This window comes from Musca autumnalis, unplaced genomic scaffold, assembly GCF_047663935.1.
Source record: "Musca autumnalis isolate F117 unplaced genomic scaffold, ASM4766393v1 scaffold_4, whole genome shotgun sequence".
Lineage (NCBI taxonomy): Eukaryota > Metazoa > Arthropoda > Insecta > Diptera > Muscidae > Musca > Musca autumnalis.
In genome coordinates this window covers 51,220,975-51,241,932 of record NW_027411977.1, presented here as the reverse complement: position 1 = coordinate 51,241,932, position 20,958 = coordinate 51,220,975, and the positions used below count along the sequence as shown (strand labels likewise).

The following is a 20,958-nucleotide window of genomic DNA, read 5'->3' as shown; positions in this document are numbered from 1 at the left end:
ATACAAAAGTAATGGTCCATTTCACCCGCTAAAGAATATCAGATCATCATTCAAAATTGTAGACATCTTTTTCGACCTATACTCTTACCCGGTGCCCGGTGACTATTGATGTATAATTGCGACTTCTAGCGAGTTTATTATTACACTACAAACAAATAACGGAATATATTAGGCTGTAACTCTATTATCTGATCATGCACACCAACATAATTGGCATCAATTGAAAGGTCAAGCGTTCCACTTTCAATTATATCTCACTTGTCCGGAATGTCACTTCCAGGAATTAAGATATAAGCTGTATATTAAAATTTTTCACAATTTTCACACAAAAGTTTTGGTCCATTTAACCCTCTAAATATTATCCGATCGCCATTTCAAATTGCAAGCTTCTTCTTTTTCATATACTCTTACATTAGCTAAAATTTCGAGGCGATCGGACTATTATTGAGACCTGCAGAGCCGCTAGAAAATTGGATAAATATTATGTTTTTGGTCCATTTCAGCCGCTAAATATTTCACGATCATCACCAATAAGAATAGGGATCTATTCTGATCTGAACCCGACCTCCATACAAAATTTCGTGACGATCGGTCCATAATTGCGGCCTGGAGCGTGTTTACAATTTATAATGGACAGACGGACGGACGGACGGACTGACGGACGGACACACATCTCAAAATCGCTTTATCTCGTCGAGATATGAAGATTGGTATACCACATTGGGGGTCTCCGATGAATATTTCGCGGTTTTACATGAATTTTTACCAAAACAAACTTATAATACCCTTTTCCACATTGTGGTATAGGGTATAAAAATACAAAATTAAATTTTTTAATTTCTTTTGTTGATTGCTCTAGTAATTTTTCTTAAACATCATAAAAACTTCATAATATGGTTTCACACTGTTATACAGGAAAAATTATATTGACTAATTTAAAAAAGAAATAAGAACAAATTGTAATCATTCGAATCCCACTACCTAATAGGACATTATATGTGTGTAACTAATCGTATTTTAATACAAAAAAATTTAAGAAATAGCTGATAAAACACAAAAACCCCACACAAAATTTTTTTTCAATTTAAACCAATATTAAAGATGTTATGAGTATTTCTTTGCATATAGTTTTTACAGAATTCGACTTTTTGAAGGCGCAAAAACCCTGGAACCGTTAGTCAAAAAAAAAAAAAATTAAAATATACTAAAACAAGTGAGCAAAGGCTATAGTCGGGACGGGGCCGACCATGTGATACCCTACACCACTACCCCTGTGCATAAGATTTTTAATGGTAAACATTTCTTTTAGGGAATTTAACCCGTTACCACCAAAAATAATATGCCTCTTTCTCTCTGGGACCTCCAAAATTTCGTGACCATCCGATCAAAATTACGACCTGTAGCTTGATTGCAAAAAAATGGAAGAATCGGATGCATTACTGACTATTGTGGTATCTCCCTTGTTTGACCACCTCCTCCAATCTGCTTTACATCAATGTAAAGGTAATATTTTCTTCTTCCATTGACAGGCTTTGTCGTTGGAATACCCCTACTAGAAGCCAATATATTCACAAAGAATAAAACTTTGAATTTGTCTCCAAATGAGATCTTCCCCATTCCGACCCCTGAATATTATCCGACCATCATCAAAATCAATAGGCTTCATTCTCTTTGGGACCCCCATTAACCCCCAACAATTTCGTGACGATCCGATCAAAATTGCGACCTGTAGCGTGATTACAAAAAAATCGGAAAATGAGATGCATTATCGACTATTGCAATATCTCTGCTATTTGACCACCTACGACAACCTACTTTACATCGTTGTAAAGGTGATATTTTCTACTTTCCTTCCTTTTGATATACCTCTTAAAGAAACAGAGATATTGACTTTGGAATAAAATGTTGACTTTTCTCCAAATAAATGTTTGCCCATTCCGACCCCTAAATATTATCCGACCATTACCAAAATCAATATCTGTGAGACCCCAATTAACCCTCAAATTTTCGTGACGATCCGATCAAAATTGCGACCTGTAGCGTGATTTCCAAAAAAAAAAAAAAAAAATAGAAAAATGGGATGTATTACCGACTATTGCGATGTCTCCGTTATTTGTTTACCTACTCCGACCTAGTTTGCATCATTGCAAAGACGGGATCTTCTACTTTCATAGTCAGGCTTTGCTTTTGGAAAGTTTCCAACCAAAGCTGTGATATTCGTCATTATAATTAAAATCGCAAAAATGAAAATTGGGTTTTTATTTGCTACTATTGTGATATCTTCGTTTTTTGAGCACCTACTTTACATCATTAGAAAGCTGGTATTTTCTACTTTCATTGTCAGGTCTTGCTTTTGGTATACCCCATATAGAAGCTAAGATATTCGCTTTGGAAAAAAACGTTGTCTTTTTATCCTAAGTTTTTTGCCCTTTCCGACCCCTAAATATAATCCGACCATTACTAAAATCAATAGGCTTCTTCCCCTCCGGGACCCTCATCAACACCCAAAATTTGGCGACGATCCGATCAAAATTGCGACCTGTAGCGTGATTACAAGGTTTAGATGGACAGACGGACGGACGGACGGACGGACTGACGGACGGACTGACGGACGAACACACATAGCCAGATCAACTCAGCTCGTCGAGACAATAATTTTGATATATATAAGTATGGGTCTACGACCATTATTTCGATGCGTTACAAACTTTTTGGGCAAAACCAACTTATAATACCCTCCCCACATAGTGGTGTAGGGTATAAAAATAAAGAAAATTAAAAACTTCATTTTGAAAAAGTTTTCGATTTCACTCAGAAATCCCCATATATTTATGACTAGCATAAAATTTTATGTCTATATAAACATGTCCGTCCATTTGTCTGTTGAAATCAAGATACAGCTCGCAATATTTAAGATAGAAGTGTTTATTACCCCTAGGATGTTTGGTATTGAAAGTGGGCTATATCGGTCCACGTTTTGATATAGACCCCCATAGAACGGCTCCTTCCGATTTTCGGTATTTTCATGGTTTTACTCTCATTATCATCACTGAAAATTGATATTTAGTCTCATTTGGGTCTATAAAACTTTCTCCCAAAATTTTGTCAGTACAGGTCAACGTTTATATATAGCCCCCGTAGAACGGTACCCTCCGATTTTCGGTATTTTCATGGTATTACTCTCATCATCACACCGAAATGGCTGAAATTTGACATTTAGTGTCCCTTGGGGCTATACAACTTTCTTCCTGAAATTTGTGAGTACAGGTCCAAGTTTTGATATAACCCACATAGAACGGCACTCCCCGACTTGGCTGAAATTTTGGTATTTTATCTCCCTTAGAGCTGTGCTTTTTCCCAGAAATTTGTCAGTACAGATAAACGTTTTGAGCCCCGGGTACCTTTCGATTTTCGGTAGTTTCAAGGTTTTAGCATCATTTTGCACCTAAATGGCTGAAATTTAATATTATTCTGCCTTGGGGCTGTAAAACTTTCTCCCAGAAATTTGCCAGTAGAGGTCGACGTTTTGATATAACGCCCATAGAACGGTTCCTTCCGATTTTCGGTATTTCCATGGTTTTAGCCTAATTATCAGAGCTCTGAAATACTCGCTCGAATTCGAGTGGGAGTACTAGCGCGAATATAAAACAAATCGAGTACACTCTATTTTTTATCCTCACTCGCGAAGAATATTTCCGAATTGCTCGATTTTACTCCGGGTACGAGTACTTGAGGAGTACTGGTTTTGGAAGAAAATTCGATTGCGATTGAAAATGCTCGAAACAGAGTAAGAGTTTACTCTAAGATAAAACCGAGTATAATGGAGTAGGAAGAAATTATTTATTTTTTGAACGTTTGTGTGTTCGGAGGTTTAGATGAGGTTGTTCGTACAAACTCATCAGAACCTCCGAAAGAACTCTTCTGAACCGCGGAACAACTTTCCCTTTCCACCTTCAGTCCACAGCAACATCAAAATCTGTTCGGGTGTGTACCCGCAGAAAGGAACACACAAACGGCCAACAAATATTTTTTTCACTCGATTAAACTCGTGCTCTATTTCAAGCATTTTTACTCCCACTCTTATTTTGAAACCACGAGTACTCGCAATTGCTCCCAAATAAAACAAAAGAGTGGAGAGTAAACTTCTTGTACTTTTCACATGCGAGTAAAATATAGCAAAACGGACTTTTTGGCCACAGTCTTCGAGTACTCCCACTTGCGAGTACTTTTCACTCACGAGTAAAATCGAGCAAATCGAAGCTCTGTTCATTATCACAACCGAAATGGCTGGAATTTGGTATTCAGTCTCCTTTTGCGCCATAAAACTTTCTCCCAGTAGTTTGTCAGTATAGGTCCACGATTTGATATAACCCCCAGAGAACGGTGCCCCCGATTTTCGATATTTTCCAGGTTTAAGCCTCATTAATTAACCAAAATGACTGAAATTTGGTATTTAGCCTTCGCTAGGGGTACAACACATTCGATATTTTTCTACCGAATTGATTGTTAATTGGAATTTTGTGTGGAAAACTTGAGCTCTTTCAGAGGGGTTTGTTATATTTTGGATTTAACTCGGTATTTTGGACTCTCAATCTTCACGCTGAAAATTGTCAATATTAAGGAATTTTTCATGGCATAAGACCTAACGTGGAGGAAGAACTTACTTAGTGCTTTCAATAACTACCGGAAATTAACCGGGGATGAAAGATACCAAGGAACGGTCCTGACCGGTTTTGACATGGAATGTCCAGAATTTACCTTGGTCCTGTCCTCCCCTTGGTGTCACCTGGGAAGCTGCCTTTAACTCCCGTTAAGAACGTTAATGACTTGGGTTTAGACGTCGGGCCACTAACCCTCTTCTAAAAAAAACAGCCTACTATGAAAAAACGAAAGAAAAGAAAAACAAACCCCTCTAAAGTTGACGACCCCCGCAAACGTGCTGGCAGATGTACTTGAAAAGTACAAGGCCGATATAACATACTGGAAATACAATGGATTTGGAAAGACGCACAACAACACCTAAAGGCAAAGCATGAGTTTGGTTGCGGATTTGTTGTTGGTCGGAGGTTAAAACATCTGTTCCCCAGCTTCGCCCCAGTGAATGAAAGCCTTGCTACATTACGGTTGAAAGCTAAATTCTTCAACATTAGCCTTATCTGCGCTCATGCTCCAACCGAAGACAATGACAAACATACCAAATATATATTCTACGAGGGCCTAGAGAAACATATGACCGTTGTCCTGCCCATGATATTAAAATTATTCTAGGCGATTTTAATGGCAAAATTGGAAAGGAGAATATCTTTGGCCCAACAGTCGGAAAATTCAGTCTCCACAGTGAAACATCTGACAATGGTATGATGCTGATAGACTTTGCAGCGGCAAAAAATATAGTAGTTAGCATCACCAGATTTCAACATCTCGACATCCATAAGGGCACCTGGCTGTCTCCAAATCAGAAAACGAGAAATCAAATTGATCACGTTGTTATAGATGGAAGACATTCATCAAGCGTGTGGGATGTGCGTTCGTTCTGAGGAGCAAACATAGACTCGGACCACTACCTTGTTGCAGCAAAGGTACGCAACCGGTTAAACGTAGCAAACAAAGTATGAAAAGACACATTACGAAAGTTAGACATCGGTAAGCTGCAATCACAACAGATAGCCACAGCATATTCCACTCAACTAGCCCAATTGCTTAATGAAAGCACTCCTCATCCCGATAACATTTCAGCGCAATGACAAAGTATTGCCCACTCCATGCAAACAGCCGCAAAATCCATACCAGAGACCTCCACCAAGGAATCCATGGTATGACCAGGAGTGTAGTTTTGCTATCGAAGAGAAAAATGCGGTATATAGGGCTACTCTACAATCAGTAGCAACGCGTAGCGCCTGAGAGTGATATCAGGAGAAAAGGAGAGAGGAGAATCGTCTTTTCGGCACGAAAAAGAGAGAAATGGAAAAGCGGTAGTGTGAAAAAATCGAGATGTACAGGAGCCAGAATGAAGCCCGAAAATTCTACCAAAGAGTGAAGCATCAAACTTATGGCTTTGGTACAGGCACATCCTCCTGTAGAGACCATCAAAGTAATTTGGTAACTGATACATATAGTGTGCTCGGGATATGGAAAGAGCATTTTTCCAAACTGCTGACATCCAATACTAACGAATATACCTCAGATCCAATCCCACAAGATGATATTGAATGTATACCGCCAGGCCAAGATGAGGTAAAGACAACAATAAACCGGCTGAAGAATAATAAGGCAGCGGGAGCCGATTGCTTACCAGCCGAGCTGTTTAAAACCGGAGGCAACACGCTGATAAGGTGTATTCCTTAGCTAGTTAGCACAATTTGGTAGGAAGAACGCGTACCCGACGAATGGAACTTGAACATCCTATGTCCACTCCAAAAGAAGGGATATAAGACTGTGTGCTCCAATTACAGGGGCATAAGTCTGTCCCTATCGAATATAAGATAATATCTGGCATATTGTGTAAGTGATTAAAACCTATGGTCAATGAAATAATTGGACCCTATCATTGCGGCTTTTGACCAGGCGAATCCACCATTGACCAGATATTTACCTTGAGACAAATCCTGAAAAAGACCCAGGAAATGCAGATCGACACCTTCCATCTTCTCGGCGATTATAAAACAGCCTTCGACAGCCCTATACGTTCAAAAGTGTTCCAAGCCATGTCTGATTTTGGTATTCCTGCAAAGCTCATACGGCTTTGTATAATGACATTAACTGATACTCGGTCCTTCCTTAAAATAGGAAAGAGCCTCTCCGAAGAGTTTATTACCAAAATAAGTTACAGACAAGGAAACGGCCTGTCATGTGATATTTTCAACATCCTGCTGGAGAAGGACATACGAGACGCGAAGGTCAAAAGAAGTGAAACATTATACACAAACAGACATATGTTACTTGTTTATGCCGACGACATTGACATCATGGGCCGGTCGGTAAAGTAACTGATACCTTTGCAAAAGTCGGAAGAGAATCTGCTAAAGTTGGTCTGACAGTAAACGGCGATGAAACCAAGAAGATGGTATCGACGCGTAATACGTCCACAGATATAGAACCATCTGTAAATGTTTGGTACCTACAGTTTTGAGGTAGTAAAAGACTTCGTCTATCTCGGCACCGCCATAAACACAACAAACAACATCAGTTGTGAAATACGAAGAAAAATGTTGGCCAACAGATGCTACTTTGGGCTAAATAAGTAGTTTAAGAATAAAGCCACATCTCGTCAAACAAAAGTAACACTTTACAAAACACTGATACTGCCCGTGCTAATGTATGGTTCCGGAGCATGGGTACTTGCCAAGCAGATAAGGCAGTGCTTGGTATGTTCGAGAGACAAATTCATCGAAAGATCTGCGGGCTAATCTGCGTTGACGGCGAATATCGACATCGTATGAACAACGAGCTGTATAGGATTAAACATCCCTTAATGTTCGTTCGCGTAGCCGAATATGTAGTGTGTTCGGCTACAAATCAAAAGTTAGAATGATCAAATTCAGCAGAGAGCAAAATAAAATATAATAAAAATATAAATTGTGTTGAAATTGAACACAAATTCCTCCTCAACTGTTCTAAAAATATAATTTTTTTAGCTTATTTTTCAACTTCTAGGGGCCATAGAATAACTAGTTATTCTAGTGATCATAGAATACCTAGTAAGTCAGTACGACATGCCCTTGTTAAAATAATTTAAAAATGTAAACTCCACAGTCCGTACGCTTTGTGCGTTGAAATCGATTCACTTTATTTCAACGTCGTTTACTGCGAAAAAAGTATAAAAAAAGGTTAGTGAACTGGACAAAAAATAATTCAAAATATTTGAAAACAAAATCTATAATTTCAAATTAAGTGATAATGGCTATCAAACCGGCAATAGCATGGCAGCTATTTTGTTGTATTGTTTATTCAATTTGTTCTGGTTTTTATTTTGAACTTTTGTACCTTTTTATAATGTGCGCAATTTTTACGCATCATTGTATTTATTGTAAAATTGTTGTTTTTAATAAATATGTATTGCATTTTATGAAATTCAAAAATCGCAATTAAAAAAAAACAAAGTTTTTGCAATTTACATTTAAACAAGTTTTCTTGTAAATTAACAATCAAAAAATAAATAAATTAAAGACAAATATGAGTTAGCTGCGTTCAGCGACCAGCTTATTGAGGTTATAAACAATCACTACGTAATGCTGCTGCTGGTTTTGCTTTTTAACAATAAAATTTTTGCGTATTTTTCATTTAAGCCGACTTGTGGCTAAACAAAATGTTCAAACGAGATGCAAAGTTGTAGCAAATGTCCTTGAATGAGTTTTTTTTTTCGCTGGTTATCTTGCATGCATACATATGTAATTATATACATATGTGTGTACATATGCATTTTATCTTATTTCGGTCAAGTAAAAACAATTTTGATTTAACAGCTGATTTCACATAAACCTATTTATTGTTGGTAACTGTTGTGGTTTTTTTTTTAATTAAATTAGTTAAAAATTAAGTCATGGAACGAGGAAATGCGGTTGTTTCCAAATCTATGTGATATCTAATCATCAACAGTTATTTTATATGGGGATACAGGGATGGAAAATTCAGTACAATAGCACTTTTTTCAGTACCATTTCAATATAAAAAGTATCGAAGTACCCCCACGGTCAATTCAATAAGCGGGAGAATTCGACTTAACCATTTTTTTAACTTTTATAATTAGATCGCTTTAGCATAAAGACAGGGGACATGGACGATAATAAATTCTAAACAGCATCAATGGGCGAAAAAATCCCACAGTCCGCTGGAGAAAAGAAAGGTTACTTCAGACAAAATCTGTCGGTAAATTTAAAATCCTCTTCGGTTTGACAATGGACCGAAGAAGAGAGGTAGAAAATACCCATTTTTGAATTGTCAAGCATAAAGTCCATAAAAAGTTGTCATTAAAACTCATTATGACGGGTCAGCAACGCGGCCCGGGGTCTTCTAGTACTTTTTAATATATTTTAATTTCTTAAACTACTTATTTATTCTACAACAACCGTTTTTCACAGACCTTGCTATCATCTGAAATAATCTATAATTTTTTAATATTATGAAAAAATCCCGAATAAAGTATTAATAACAATAACAATGTATTACTTAATTGTAATTGTTAAAAAGAAAGTCTAGGTTTTACACAATTCCTCAGTATTAATCATCTTAAAATAATAATTTTTTTCATTTCTGTTATTTGTGGTGAACGAATGTTGGTTGTTGCAGTGTTAAAATTGGGGTGCGTGCTAAAATTAATTATAAAGACACACATAATTACATAAATATATACACTTACACAAAAGATTAATTAATGAATGTAATTAGTAAATTAGTATTTTTATCTATATTCATTTATCTTTGAATTGCAAAAACCAAAAACAACAAGAGAAAAAATACAATGGCATTCATTTGTGGATGCTGTTATTTGCTAAAAATAAAAAAACTACACACAGAAAGAAACATTCACTTTTAAATAATAACTGATTATATTACAACAATTTACATGCACATTCATGCAATGCTGATGAATTGCGAGTAGTTTATTACGTTGTTAAATGCAAATATAAGTTTTAAAACATCTTTGCTTAGATGCCATTAGAGAATGAATTAAACAATGTTTTAGATGTAATGAAGAAAGAATGTGTTTGAAAATTCAAAGGTTTGTCTCAGCTGTCGTAACGTATCCTCGGGAAAGCAATGAGTACAAACTAATATAAAAATCCTGTAATTTTAATTTTTTTTCCAAACTTGACAATCTTTTTCGATTTTGACCCGCAATAAATATTATTCCCGTGACAATGTTTCGTTGGTTTCCCAGGAAAATTAAATGGAATTGGTTCCACGAGAAGTAATTGTCTTACTGGTCCTTTAGCATTAGTTCAAATGAAGCAATAAACAAGTAAGAACGGCATTAAAATCGGCAGGGCCGAACTTCCTATACCCTTTACCCCGAACTGTATTGAAGTAAGTGTAAGTAAGTACTAAGCTCTTTATCTAGGTCAAGGCTTATTCCTTGGAGAAACAGAATATCTTAACTGATCGCAATGACTTTATCTTAGTTGTGTTCCTTTACTTACCTGAGGTTATCATTTGTTACCACTTTTAACCTGCAAAGCGTTCCTTAACCCCAAAAAGTGGTAAAACTGGAAGCAATTTTTAAGAGAGAGGGAGAGAAGAGAGAGCAAATATGCCCTTTTCTTCTACCACAGGCTGCCAGACAAATTTCATCGGGTAAAAAATGGTTGAATTGATTTTTCGACATTTGTTTGACGATTTTTTGACAATGAAGAGAAAATGAACAAAAACTGATGAAAAAAACGAACGCTGGCAAAACAAAATTAAAAACTGTGAAATAAAAGAAGAAAAGTGAATTTGTATCCATCATTTTGACATTTCTACCAGATCTTTTCTTTTTTCGTTCCTTTACTTTTCTGGTAAAACTGGTCATGGGAGATCAATTTTGAGCAATTTTGAGAGTTTTCTCATTTTTCCACTTTTGCTATTAAAAAAGTAAAGGAACAAAGCTATTGATCAGTTTCTGCGTAGAGGTTTTCTAACCTTTTAGAGTCCAAAATAAATTACATCCACTTCAGAAGGAAAGTGTAGCAAACCCCTTTAAAGAACACACATGGGGCGTCATTGTTGTTCTTTCCAAAACATAGACCAATATTTACAATTTTCCGCATTGAGTTTTTGTATCTTTACCTGACAACACACAATCTTGGTTCAAGCATTTGACAAAAAACCCTCGAAATACATAAAATTGAAGAATACCAGTCCCTGGGGGCTAGACTAAAAGATAAAATTTCAATTAACAACCAATTCGATAGAAGAATGTGACTAAAATCTTCAAAAAATCTTAAATCGGCTGGGTGTCTTTTTATATATATATAATTGTTCCACAAACATCCCAGGCGGGACAGGGGAGACTTCTCTCATATCAATGAGTGCACCCCGATTCTTATTAGCTCAATGATATGGGACCTACTGTTTATCGCCGAGTCCGAACGGCGTGTCTTACGACACCACTTTATAGAGAAGTTGCACAAGGCTGAAATACTCAGAAAATGTCGCCAACATTACTGAGGGGTATTTTGCCACCGTTGAAAAGTGTTTGATGTTGACTGGCCGGGGAATCGAACCCACGACCTTCAGCGTGCAAGGCGGGTGTGCATACCATTGCACCACGGTGGCACCCACCCACTTTTTATATGGGCTATATCAAAACGTGGACCTATACAGTCTGATTTTGTTTTTGTAAGAAATGTTTTTACCCCTGGTGAAGAATTTACACCAAATTTCAATTATTTCGATTGGATAATATTCCTAAAACTTTCAAAACACCGAAAATCGGAAGTACCGTAATATGGAACTGTATCAAAACGGTGACCTGTACCGACCTGGAGGAAAGTTTTGTAACACCAACGAAGACTAAGTACCAAATTTCCGTCGTTTCGGGTGAAATTTTTGCCAAACTTTTCCAAATACCGAAATTGGGGGCTGGACTAATACCGACAATTTTTTTTTTGGTGCAAGGCTCTATATGAAAACGTGGACCTATACCGACAAATTGTTCATTCAAATGTTCTATATCCCAAGCGAAGACTAAATGCCAAATTTAAGCCATGTACGTTGGATAATAACGCCAAAACCTTCAAAATACCGAAAACCGGACGGACTGTTCCGCGGCCGCTATATGAAGAAGTGGGCCTATATCGACAAATTGCAGGTAAAAAGTTTTACGCCCCCAATGAAGGATAAATGCCAAATGTCATCTATTTCGGTTGGGTAATGACGCTAAAACCTTTAAAATATCGGAAATCGGAGCGGTCTGTTCGGTGGGGGCTATAAGAAGACGTGGAATATTTTATACCCCAAACGAAGACTAAATGCCGAATTTCAACCATTTTGGTTGGATATTGAGGCCACATCCTTCAAAATACCGAAAATCGGAACGTACCCTCCCATGGTGGCTATATGAAAACGTGGACCTTTATTGATAATTACTTTTGGAATATTTTATAACCCCAATCAAAGGCGAAATACCAAATTTAATCTATTTCGGTTTGGTAATTACATTGAATCCTTTCAAATACCGAAAATCAGGAGGTACCATTCTTTGGGGGCTATATGAAGACGTGGACCTATACCAACAAAGTGCAGGAAGAAAATTTTACATTTTTACGAAGACAAAATTCCAAATTTCCACAATTTCAGTGTGATATTGTTGCCACAACCTTCGAAATATTGAAAATCGACAGGTACACTTCTACAGGGGCCATATGAAAACGTTGGCCTATACTGATAATTCTATTTTTGAAATATTTTGTACCCCAATCAAAGGCCAAACACCCAATTCCATCCATGTTAGTTTAATAATGACGCTGAAACTTCCAGAATACTGAAAATCGGGAGGTATCATTCTATGGAGCCTATATGAAAACGTGGGATATTTAGATCACAACCTCCCAAATACAGAAAATCGGGTGGCCAAATTTCAGCTCATTATTGAGACCACAACATTAAAAATAAAAAAATCGAGAGGTACAGCTCTATGGTGGCAATATGAAAACGTGGACCTATACTCATAATTCTCTTCTGGTATATTCTATACTCAAAGACTAAATACCAAATTTATTCCACTTTGGTTTGATAATGCGCTGAAACCTTCAAAATACTGAAAATAGGAAACTATCGTTCTGTGGGGTCTATACGAAGACGTGGACCTATACCGAGAAATTTCAGGTGGAAGGTTTTTTACTCCCATAGAATAGTAAATACCAAATTTTAATGATTTTGGTAAGATTATGTGAATGAAACCTTCAAAATACGGAAAATCGGGACGGACTGTTCTATGGGGGCTACATCAAAACGTGGACCGATAAAACCTATATTTAATACCAAACATTCTAGCGGTAATAGAAACTTCTATGGCAAATTATAAAGCTTTATCTTAAATATTTCAAGCTGCATCTTGATTTAAACAGCTAGACGGACGGACATGGCTATATCGACTTATAATTTTACCCTGATCAAGAATGTATATACTTTATAGGGTCTCCGACGAATATTTCGATGTACTAAAACGGAATGACAAATTTAATTATACCCCCATATTATAACCTTTAGGCTTATGTTGCTCATCCCATTTAACCATGTCCGTCTGTCTGTCTGGCTGGAGAGCACGGCAACTCTCCAAGGAATCCACCGATTGGGTCCTAAATTTGAGTTATGAGCCATGCCGGTCCACTCATTCGGGTATATCCCCTACAAAAGTTCAAAAATTTTCTATAAAATTATGCGGACCATAACTTATGGAGTCAGTAATCTACTTTTTCCATATTTTGCACATCGTAAAATTTCTACCAGACAAAGATCGGGTTTGAATATGGTCTATATCGGACTACGGAAAAGTGAAGTTTAGGACCTGCTCTTGAATCGCTTTGGTGGTAAGTTCTTTTCTAGTGGTAAGTTCATGCTTTCTGAAATAATGGTCCTAAAGCTTTAAAAAACTCTACGGAAACCAAGTGTAGTGACTGGTGCACACTGCAGCCGGACAGTACGTTGGTCCAAACGTTGCCTATCGTTACTTACTTACTTAGCTGGCCCATTACAGAACATTTGTTCCATAGACCGAACTAGGAAAAGATCTCCATTTCTCTCTGTCTATTGCTTCGCTTTCTGGAATACCGCGCCTTGTCATCTCTTCATCCACTCGCTTGCGCCATCTATTCTTTGGCCTGCCAATTCTGCGTGCACAGCTATGTGACCTGTATTTATACGCCTTTTTAGCGGGTTCATCATCGCTCATTCTAATGATATGGCCTAGCCAACCCAATCGCTGCATCTCGATACGTTTATCTATAGTGATGTCGTTGTATAGCAGATACAGCTTGTGTTTCATGCGACGTCGATATTCAACGTTAACGCAGATTGGTCCGTAGATCTTTCGATAAATTTTTTTTTCAAACACGCCAAGCCCTTCCTTATCTGCTTGCGCATGTACCCAGGCTTTGGAAACATACATCAGTATGGGTATTATCAGAGTTTTGGAAAGCGTTATTTTTGTTTGACGAGTTGTGGCTTTGTTTTTAAAGTTCTTACTTAAGCCAAAGTAGCATCTGCTGGCCAAAACAATTCTTATTTTTATTTCACAACTGATTTCGTTTGTTGAGTTTACGGCGGTGCAGAGGTATACGAAGTCTTTTACTACCTCAAAATTATAGGAACCAACTTCAACAGCTGGTCCGATGTCAATGGGCGCATTTCGCGTCGACACCATCAGCTTGGTCTTTCGACGTTTAGCGCCAGACCCACTTTAGCAGATTCTCCTTTGACTTTCATAAAGCTATCAGTTACTTCTTTTACTGATCGGCCCATGATGTCTATATCATCAGCATAAGCAAGTAACATGTGACTATTGGTGTAGATTGTGCCACTTCCTTTGACGTTTGCCTCTCGTATAACCTTTTCAAGCATGATGTTGAAAAGATCACACGAAAGGCTGTCTCCTTGCCTGAAACCTCTTTTGGTACCAAACTCTTCGGAGAGGTTCTTTCCTATCTTAACTGAAGATCTTGTGTCAGTTAGAGTCATTTTACATAGCCGAATGAGCTTTGCGGGGATACCAAATTCAGACATGGCTTGGAATACCTTTGAACATAGCGGACTGTTGAAGGCTGCTTTATAATCGACAAAAAGGGGATAGGTTTCGATCTGCATCTCTTGGGTCTTCTCCAGGATTTGCCGCAGGGTAAATATCTGGTCGATGGTGGACTTGCCAGGTCTAAAGCCGCATTGGTAAGGTCCAATTATTTCATTGGCCATGGGCTTTAGTCGATCGCATAATATCCCTGACACTATCTTGTAGGCGATAGGGAGAAGACTTATGCCCCTATAGTTGGAGCACAAAGTCTTATCTCCTTTCATATCTCCTATCATTATAGTCTTAGATAAAGTTCGAAGATGGTTCTTACCGGTCAACTTCTTTCGGTTCCTCCCCCACAAAAGTTCAAAAATATTCGCTTAAATGTTACGCGCGATGTCTCTTAAGCAGAGCAACCGATTTGGTCCAAACTTTGGATATCGTAATATTTTGTCCAAACTTAGTTTATGTTCGAAAATGGGCGATATCCACCGCTTAGAGTACCTATGGAAGAAACCTATGGAAAAAAGACAAAAGGGTGGAAAATATTAGGGTTCTATCCCAATTATTGCGGACGCTAGAGTGAATTTAACAGAAGGACAGACTGACGGACATGGCTAGATCGTCTTAGACCTTCATCCTCCTCATCAAGAATATATACTTTATGGGGTCGCAAACGATTAGTTCGATGTGTTAAAAAGAGGAAACAAACTTAATATACCCTCCATACTATGGCGGAGGGTATAAAAAAAGAATTCTGAAAATATCTCTATCCGTTCAAGAGTTACAGAGTTTTGACCAGGAAAAACGATTCTGAATCACTGTGCGGTGGTCAACTGAAATGACTGGTGTGCGCGTTATCTATCGAATGGAATTACTCCCAAAATAATATCCAAAATGGGTTATGTTGGTCCATTCCTTTAGATACCTCCTACGCAACACTTTTGAGCTTTAAAAGCTTAGCCTTTGCCCGCCCACTAAAATAACATTCTAATATGCCTGATGATCGGACTTAACCACCCGCGAAACGTAGCATAATGGCTGAATGTGTGGGACTTCGGTGGATTCCTAATTTTTCAATGAACCTCTTAGGTCATAACAGCTCAACTTGAATAAAAATATTTTTGGCAAAGCCGATACTTTTTTACTTTTTATATCCTCCACCACAAGATGAAGGGTATATCCAGGTGAAACATGAACTGAGCCCAGACTTCTGCAATAGAGATTTGGTTGACAACGGATCCAGATTTGTATGCATGCATATGTTTGCCAGTAATTGGCATCGTGATCTCCTCCCTCCATACTTACGACATACCTACTTTGTCTGAAAAGTAGTTTGCACCATATTAGCATTATCTCTTTTTTGTTCAAACATTAACATTCCAGTAGATTTTTTCATACATATTTCAATTTATGAGCGTACCAACGAATATTCATAAAAATTTTGTTTTTTTTTTTTCATTTTTTTCAGATACCAATGTTGCAACAAGATTTCAACCAACAACAAGTGAAAATAAGTCTACAACAAGACTTGAATTATTGTCGAAAACAGAAACAGATACAATTGAGCGGAGCGGAGGAAAAACAGAAACAGCAACGCCAGCAGCAGCAGAAGCACCAACGCAAACAGCAACCAGATTTTGAAACCGGCATTTTATGCAGCAGCAGCAGCGGTGGCGACAATAGCGGTTGTGGCGGTTTGAAAGACAATTACCATAAATGTGGCCTTAAAATAAACGAGAAAATTCTGCATAATTACAACAATTACGAATTGAGATAAAATCGTTAATGGACAGAGAGAGAGAGAGAAACCAAAAAATTTTGAAAAGTGAATAACGAAAGAAAATTTTTGCGAATGACAGAAAAAAAAAATTATTAGTACAAAATTTCTAAAAAACACGAAAGACGCTAAAAGAAAATTCTACTAGACTTACGTTTTGACCGACGGACAGACAAGGCAGGCATATGCAACAAAAGTTTTGTTTGAAGTCTCCCCCCTCAAAATCACAACATAAAGAAAATCATCTACAAAATCTATTTTAAGCTACACCACGGTGCTTATCATGGTGCATTTGCTGATGATGTCTAAAGAGCCATCAAGCCAAAATAACCAACAACAACAACAACCGCAGCAACAACACAAACATAAACTTAAAAAATTGCAGACAAACGAAGTAACACACAAAGACCATTGTTGTTGCAAATGTGGCAATAAAGCCAATATAAAACGTGCCGTAGGTGGTGGTGCATTGTTGGGAGGAGTAGGCCCTAGTAGAAGTCGTAAAAATAGTAGCTGGAGTAGCAGGGGTGTTGTTGGTGCTACATCATCGTCATCATCATCATGGTGTTATAGCCAAGCTAGTGGTTTACTCAGTGGCATTTGTTTATGGTTGGTGTTGGTGGTATTTATGCTGATATTGTGTTGCAACACAGCGGTTTCTCAGCAAATACAACAGCGGCACCTTAACCAAACTTCTTCCAAGCTCAACAACAACAACAATGGCGTTGCAAACAATAGTTCCACAAACAATAATATTTTTAACAGTACGAACAACAACAACAACGCATCATGGCAAATTGCCACACCGAAAAATAATGACAATGGAGCAGTGCCGCAGCCAGCAGTGGCTTTAGAAGGTGAGGGAAAACAACCAGCTGATGTCTTCTTAGCAGCAAGACAAGGTAGATTTTTTAAATTCGCCAGCACCACCACCACTCCCTCACCACCCACCAAGTCTGGTGGTGGTAACTCATCGGCAATTACAAATGGCGAAAGTGACAAAAATCGCAACATTGCCAGCGCTTCTTCAAAATCTCTAAATGAGGCGTCTGATATAAAAGATGACGATGAAGATAATAACGATGATGACGATGAAGATTTGGATATCGATGACGATTTGGACAGTTCGTCTGAATTATTAAATGAATCAGAAGGTGAGTGAGTGTTGTTTTGATTTTTTATTAGCTTTCTATTAAAAAACAGATTTTTAAACATCTGTTTTTGTTGTTCTGTTTTTTTCAAACTAATCTTAAAAAATATTTTGTTGTTGTAGAATTTTGATTTTTTCGAGAAAACATTCATTTGGTGTAGTTTATTTTTAAAATATGACGTTCTGTTTGTCAAATTATTATTTCAATTAATTATAATTACATCATGTTTGTTGGTGAAATGATATTTAGAATTAAATAGGGTTGAGGGAGAATTAAATTTAATAAATTATTTTGATAACAAAGTATGAAGATTAAAATCATTTTAAATATTGAAATGTTTACTTGATAAAAATCAAAAACGATGACAAGTTTCAAACAGAAAATATGGGTTTCGATTTCTTGTCTTTATGTACCATTAAGAGTTTGTGTCTTAACTCTTTTGTTAAGATAGTAAATGAAGAAGTAATTATAAGGTTATATAAAGTTTTTTGTCACTGATTTATTTTTGGAAGACGTTTTTTTATATTTTGACAAATGACAACACATTTAAAGAAACGTTTATTTGCCATTATTTCTTTAATTATGCTGGGAATTTACCAGATTTACAATATTTAGCTTTCCGGCTAAAGTGAAAGTATTTGTAAGACATTGTGAAGAAGAAATTCTCACAATATAAAAGGGAAAGTTTTGTTTAATATTTTCCACATTATAAGAACTGATGTCAGGGAAACATCGATTATCTAAGATTATCTTGTAAATATTTATGAAAAATGTAAATGAATGAAAAAGGTTTAGACATTGTTATGCAAGCTAATATTTGAGGTTGCAAAACATTTTTTACGATTTGAAAATTCGCACTGGAATTAAACAACAATGGAAATATAAGGCATATTAAATTGAAGAATTTCATAATGTTTTTCTTTCTTCCATTTTATGAATTAGCCATTACTTTTCTCGCATAATTTCTGTTCTAATGTCCACCAATTACCATTCCATGAATTTTATGGACGGACATACATGAGTTATTTCCAGTAGATTTTCACATTTTGTTGGCTTATGTGTCCGCCTGTCCATTATAAATTGTAATCAAACTCCAGGCCGCAATTATGGAACGATCGTCCCGATATTTGGTGTGGAGGTCGGTTTCACATCAGAATAGATGGCTATTTTAATTGGTGATGATCGTGAAATATTTATCGGGTGAAATAGACAAAAAACATAATTTTTATCCGATTTTGAAGATGTTCTGTAGGTCGCAATAATAGTCAGATCTCCTCGAAATTTTAAATAAAGTAAGAGTGTATGACAAAGAAGAAACTTGCAGTTTCTGATGGCGATCAGCTAATATTTAGAGGGTAAAATGGACCAAAACTTTTGTGTGAAAATTTTGAAAAGTTTTAATATACAGCTTATATATTTATTCCTGGAAGAGACATTTTGGGCAAGTAAGCTATACTTGGAAGAGGAACGCTTGACCATTCTAGTGATGTCAATTGTGATGGTGTACATGATAAGATAACAGATTTACAGCCTAATATACCCTGTTATTTGTTTGCAGTGTAATGATAAACACGCTAGAGGTCGCAATTATATCCCAAAAATCACAATATTTTGCACGAGGTTAGGAGTTAGGTAGAGGAAGATGCTTACAATTTTGGATGATGATCTGATATTAATGAGCGGGTGAAATGGACCATTACTTTTGTATGAAAAATTCAAAAAAAATATATTTTTGGTTTGAACTACTGATCTTCCCCTGATGAAAATTGCAATAAAGTGTCTGCTAGATAATGCTTAATATATAATGGGTTTTGTGTAGAGAACCACATTTTCCCATTCCCAGTGGTTACATGGTGCCCCAACGTTTTAATTGTCTAATCGGATTTTTATACATAGATTGCAGCATGGGTCGCTTTGCCACCTTTTTTCAAAACGATTCCCCAGCCAGGCAAAATCAAATTTTCAACGGTTGCAAAATATCCTTCAGTAGGGTTTGCGATATTTTCTGAGTATTTCAGTCATGTTAAACTACCCTACAAGTGGTGTCTTAGGATACGCCGTGCGGACTCGGAGATAAGCTGTGGGTTCCATATCATTGAGCGTTGTCCCTTTTGGGATGTTTGTGAAACATTTATTATGTTATTATTTAAGCTTGGTGTGATACGGTACCAGAATCCACAAATTTACTTCTTACAATAAGTTTATTTGTTCCATAAAGAAATTTTGATATATGGAAAGGTAATTACCTTTAATTACCCAGGGGTAAAGGTGTAGGGTATTACATGGTCGGCCCCGTCCGACTATAGCATTGGCTTACTTGTTAAATATTAAATATATCAATTTTGTTTTTTAAAACTCTTTGTTAAATTTTTACCCACCAAAAATTTGGACAGTGGTATTAAACATGTTCTTGACAAATTAAAAAAAATAAAAAATACTATTTAAGTGTAAGTAAGTGTAAGCGTCACAACAACACCTAAACGTAACGCACTGTATTATAGCTGCCAAGACACAAAGCATGAGTTTGGTTGCGGATTTGTTGTTGGTCGGAAGTTATAATATTTGGTCTCCAGCTTCACCCCTATGAATGAAAGACTCGCTACAATTCGATTAAAGCAAAATTCTGCAATATCAGCTTTACTTGCGCTCATGCTCACACTGAAGACAAGAACGAACAGACCAATGATATAGGGTGTTTTTTTAAGCCCGATAGAACTTGAAATTGTAAAAAATAACACAAAAAATTAAATTGTAATCAAAATTTTTTTTATTCGAAAGATCAATACGTGACATTAACATTTGAAAATGATTTCGGGCATATGGGCACCGCGGCTGTTCTTGACGAAGTGCATTCTGGACGTACAATTTTTGGCCACTTTTTCGAGCACTGCTGGCCGTATGTCACGAATAACACGAACAATGCTGGCCTCCAAGGCATCAATTGTTGCTGGTTTATCAGCATAAACCAGTGACTTCACGTAGCCCCACAGGAAATAATCGAGAGGTGTCAAATCGCACGACCTTGGAGGCCAATTGACAGGTCCACTTCTCGAAATCAACTTATCGCCAAATTTTGATTTCAATAAGTCGATGGTTGCGTTCGCCGTATGGCACATAGCGCCATCCTGTTGAAACCACATCTCCTCCGGATCAATGTCATCCATATTTTCCAACAAAAATCATTGATCATGGTGCGGTAACGATCTCCATTGACCGTAACGCGAGCTCCGGCCTCATTTTTGAAGAAATAAGGTCCGATGAAGCCACCAGCGTGAAAACCGCACCATACGGTGCATTTTTCTGGATGTAATGGAGTCTGTAGG

The 20,958-nt window shown here is 37.1% G+C and overlaps 1 protein-coding gene across 5 annotated transcripts in view; it reads left to right on the top strand.

Moving 5' to 3' along the window:
* The window catches only part of Tie (Tie-like receptor tyrosine kinase), a 234,581-nt gene that overhangs the window by 77,238 nt on the left and 136,385 nt on the right, over positions 1-20,958 (top strand). For all 5 annotated transcript variants that reach the window (XM_073987735.1, XM_073987737.1, XM_073987734.1 and 2 more), the window contains one exon: positions 16,176-17,638. In XM_073987735.1, coding sequence (XP_073843836.1) covers positions 16,768-17,638 — 871 coding nt within the window. In that variant the 5' untranslated portion in view covers positions 16,176-16,767. The remainder of the gene's footprint in view (positions 1-16,175; positions 17,639-20,958) is intronic.